This window comes from Eimeria maxima, genomic scaffold (genome assembly GCF_000499605.1).
Source record: "Eimeria maxima Weybridge genomic scaffold, Emw_scaff2215, whole genome shotgun sequence".
NCBI classification, from domain to species: domain Eukaryota; phylum Apicomplexa; class Conoidasida; order Eucoccidiorida; family Eimeriidae; genus Eimeria; species Eimeria maxima.
Window position 1 is genome coordinate 1 of NW_013565081.1, and position 3,923 is coordinate 3,923.

General features: G+C 39.9%; 1 protein-coding gene across 1 annotated transcript; it reads right to left on the reverse strand.

Annotated features, from left to right (window-relative positions):
* Positions 1-141: 141 nt before the first annotated feature.
* Positions 142-1,203, reverse strand: EMWEY_00057700 (DnaJ domain-containing protein, putative; the record flags this gene model as incomplete). Its single annotated transcript, XM_013480699.1, has 2 exons — positions 142-759; positions 1,008-1,203. Coding segments are annotated over 2 exons (814 nt in total), but the record flags the coding sequence as incomplete, so codon positions are not given.
* Between the last annotated feature and the right edge of the window lie 2,720 nt (positions 1,204-3,923).

Here is a 3,923-nt window from a genome sequence, read left to right on the forward strand (position 1 = left end):
TATATTATATATATATATAAACCCTAAACCCTTTTTTATATGAAAGCCTTTATTATTAGATTAAACCGTTTTATTATTAAACCGTAAACCCTAAACCGTAAACCCTAAACCCTAAACCCTAGATAATTAGGGTTTACATACCAATATCTTGGAATTTTTTATGTGCTAATGGATCATGAGGATTTTTATCTGGATGATATTTAAGAGCAAGACGATAGTATGCTTTCTTTATTTCTGCAAAAGTTGCATCTATATTTACCTCTAATATATCATAGTAACGTGTATCCATTACTTTACTACTATTTATACGATTCTTATTGCTGCTGCTGCTGCTGCTGCTGCTGCTACTGCTACTGCTGCTGTTGTTGCTGGTACTGGTACTGCTGTTGGTACTGGTGCTGCTGTTGGTACTGGTGCTGCTGCTGGTTGTTTTTGTTGTTGTGGATGTTGTTGGGGTTGTAGATGAAGAGGAAGAGGATGAGGGAGCAGCAGGAGATTTACTACTACTACTGCTGCTGCTGCTGCTGCTGCTGGGTGTTGTTGTTGATGGTGCTGCTGCTGCTGCTGTTGTGTCATCCCATGCATCTGCTTCCTTAGATCCATCTTCTCTCTTATCTGATTCTTTCTTACTGCTGCTGCTGCTGCTGCTGCTGCTGCTGCTGGCGTCTCCATCCTCTAGATGAGGAAAAGAAGTAGATGTTGGCTCATCTGTTGGTGTCCCATGTAATACTTTTGCTGCTTCTGCTGGTAAACTATAACCTGTAATACACAAACCCTAAACCCTAAACCCTAAACCCTAAACCCTCATAAACCCTCATAAACCCTCATAAACCCTCATAAACCCTAAACCCTTGATTTTATAGATATACATATATATTGTATGTATTTATAATATTTATATATTTAATAAATATATTAATTAAACAATGCATGCATATGCATGCAAAATTAAGCCTGTAAGGCATAAACCCTAAACCCTAAACCCTAAACCCTAAACCCTCTCGTACCTGTAGTATAATCATTCCATGAGGAAGGGTCTGAAGGTGTTGGTTGTTTAAATATACTATTAAAGAAAGCAGCAACAGGAGCACCAGCAGCAGCAGCAGCAGCAGCAGCAGCAGATTCTCCTGATGCAGCAGCAGCAGATTCTCCTTCTTCTTCTGTATTCCCCCCGTCACGGAAAACACTCCAAAAGTCAAACATCCTCAAACCCTAAACCCTAAACCCTAAACCCTAAACCCTAGAAGAATTGGAGGGCCTACAGAAGGCCCTCTCTAAAGATAAGAAGAAAAAAACAGACAACAGGAAAAGAGACGCGCGGTGTATACCCTACCCTGCTACACTGCTAGGGTTTAGGGTCTAGGGTTTAGAGTTTATTCTGCAGCTCTTCTGCCAGTTATATTGCTGCTGCTGCTGCTATTTTAGCAGCTGCTTCTGTCGCTGCGGTGTTCGCTGCTGCTGCTGCTGCTGCTGCAGCTGTTGCTTCGTAGCTGTTGGTGCCGAAGGCGCTGCGGTTGCTGCTGCTGTCGCTGCCGATGCCGCTGCCGTTGCCTTTGTTCGCTGTTGTTGCTGCTGCTGCTACAACAATATCCCTTGCGTTTTGCTGCTGCTGCTGCTGCTGCTGCTGCTGCTGCGGTCCAAGAGAGACCAGATATGTAGGGAGGGCCGAGAGGATCTAGTGTGTATGCGCAGTCAAGAGTGTATATGACCTCATAAGAAGCAGAGCAAGGGTAAGAAGGTAAACCCTAAACCCTAAACCCTAAACCCTACAATCGAGCTGGAAGCAGCGAGGAGAGCAGCAGAGAGCCGCAGCTGTAGATAGGGCAGCGTATAAGAAAGGAGGCAAAAGAGGTATTGTTTTGTTTCTTCTTTTGTTTTTTAGTTGATTAAGATAATAAAATAGAAGAAATAAACGCAAAGAGAAGATAAATGGTGAGAAGAAGAGCAGCAGCCGCAATTAAACACACACTCAAGTGTACATTCACCTCAGCAGCCACAGATCGCTGTAGCCATTAGGGGGGGCCCTTTTCCTGCTAAATAAAACCCTTTTTAATTTGCTTTTTTCCTGTTTATATTTATATTTATAAATATTGTTATTTTTATTTCGTTATTTACTCAAAATACTCCTCCTATAGGCAGCAATGGAGCTTCTGTACTATCATGACCATAGCCGCACGCCAGCCAGCACCCTAAACCCTAAACCCTAAACCCTAGGAAGAACAAACCCTCGATTCAAAACCCTAATCAAGTATACGACTTCCTTGGACTCTAAACCCTAAACCCTTATTTTATCAACTCTTCTGCACACATATTAACACAACAACTTCCTTGCCTTCCTTTTACTAACCTAAACCCTAAACCCTGCACTGGACACACAAGCACAATATATCGAGATTCAATGTACAAACCCTAAACCCTAAACCCTAAACCCTAAATTCCCCACGAAGAAAACCCAACAAATTCAATGCCGAAGGCAAAATGCCTAAACCCTAATGAAGGAAGATGGCCAGTCATCCCCTGTAAACCCCCTAAACCCTAATTGCACCGCGAGGGTTTAGGGTTTACGAGTTGTCCCTTAATCAGAGACGGGTGCGTCTACCCCAAACCCTAAACCCTAAACCGCTAATCCCCATGAATGTCTTAGGGTTTATACTTCTTTTGGTGTTCAAACCCTCGGCCCATCGTAAACCCTAAACCCTCGGCTATGTAAGACATTGCTACGATGAGGGTTTAGGGTTTAGACTCTCTGTAGTGTTTAGGGTTTAGGGTTTACACACTTCACAATATAGCGAGGGTTTAGGGTTTACGAGTGCGCAGAAGAATTAGTAAACCCTCAGCCAGTAAACTGACGTTATAAGTGAGCTAGACATCAACACGCAAACCCTAAACCCTCAAACCCTAAACCCTCAAACCCTAAACCCTCAAACCCTAACCCCTCAAACCCTAAACCCTCAATCCCTAAACCCTAGAGTAATAAACTAATATAATATATGTGAGCAAAAAGGAGAGAAGAAGAAAACAACAAAAACAAAGGAGGCAAATGATTAAAACGTCTATAAAGGAGAAAAAGAAAAAAAGAAAAAAAAAAGAAAAAAAGGAATTTAAATTTAGTGTTTATATATTATATAATATATAAACCCTAATATTGGGGTGTATAGGCAGATCCTTTTTTGTTAATTATAAACCCTTCTCTTTTCCTTTATTTAAATACCCTAAGGAAGAGGGTATAAAGAAAAAAAGAAGGGTTTATATCTGCGTATCTAGGGTTTAGGGTTTAGGGTTTAGGGTTTAGGGTTTAGGGTTAAAGTCTTCAGGCCCTAAATGAAGAGAAACCGCCTCAGATATAACAGGAAGAGATGTCCTCCTATTAAACAAAAAATAAATAAATAAATAAATAAATATAAATAAATAAATAAATATAAATAAATAAATATAAATAAATAAATATAAATAAATATAAATAAATAAATATAAATAAGAGTAAATAGATGGTGAGGATACAAAACAAGAAAATTAAATCTACAGACACACCATTTTGCTGCAGCAACAGCAGCAGCAGCAACAGCAGCAGCAGCAACAGCAGCAGCAGCAACAGCAGCAGCAGCAACAGCAGCAGCAGCAACAGCAGCAGCAGCAGGAACAACATGCGCACTCCCACGCCACCTTTGCTCCCCCAAGCCATCCCTAAACCCTAAACCCTAAACCCTAAACCCTAGAGGCTTACTTTCCATGTATAGCAGCAAGAATAGAAGGAATAAGAAGAGAAGAAAGGAAAGAAAAAGAAGAAAAAGAAAGAAAATTAATTTTATTTTGTTGTATAAAAAAAGATATAACTTTATATTGTATACTAGATAACGTATAACAACATAAAGATAATAAACTTGCCTGTATACATATAATATATATATATATATATATATATA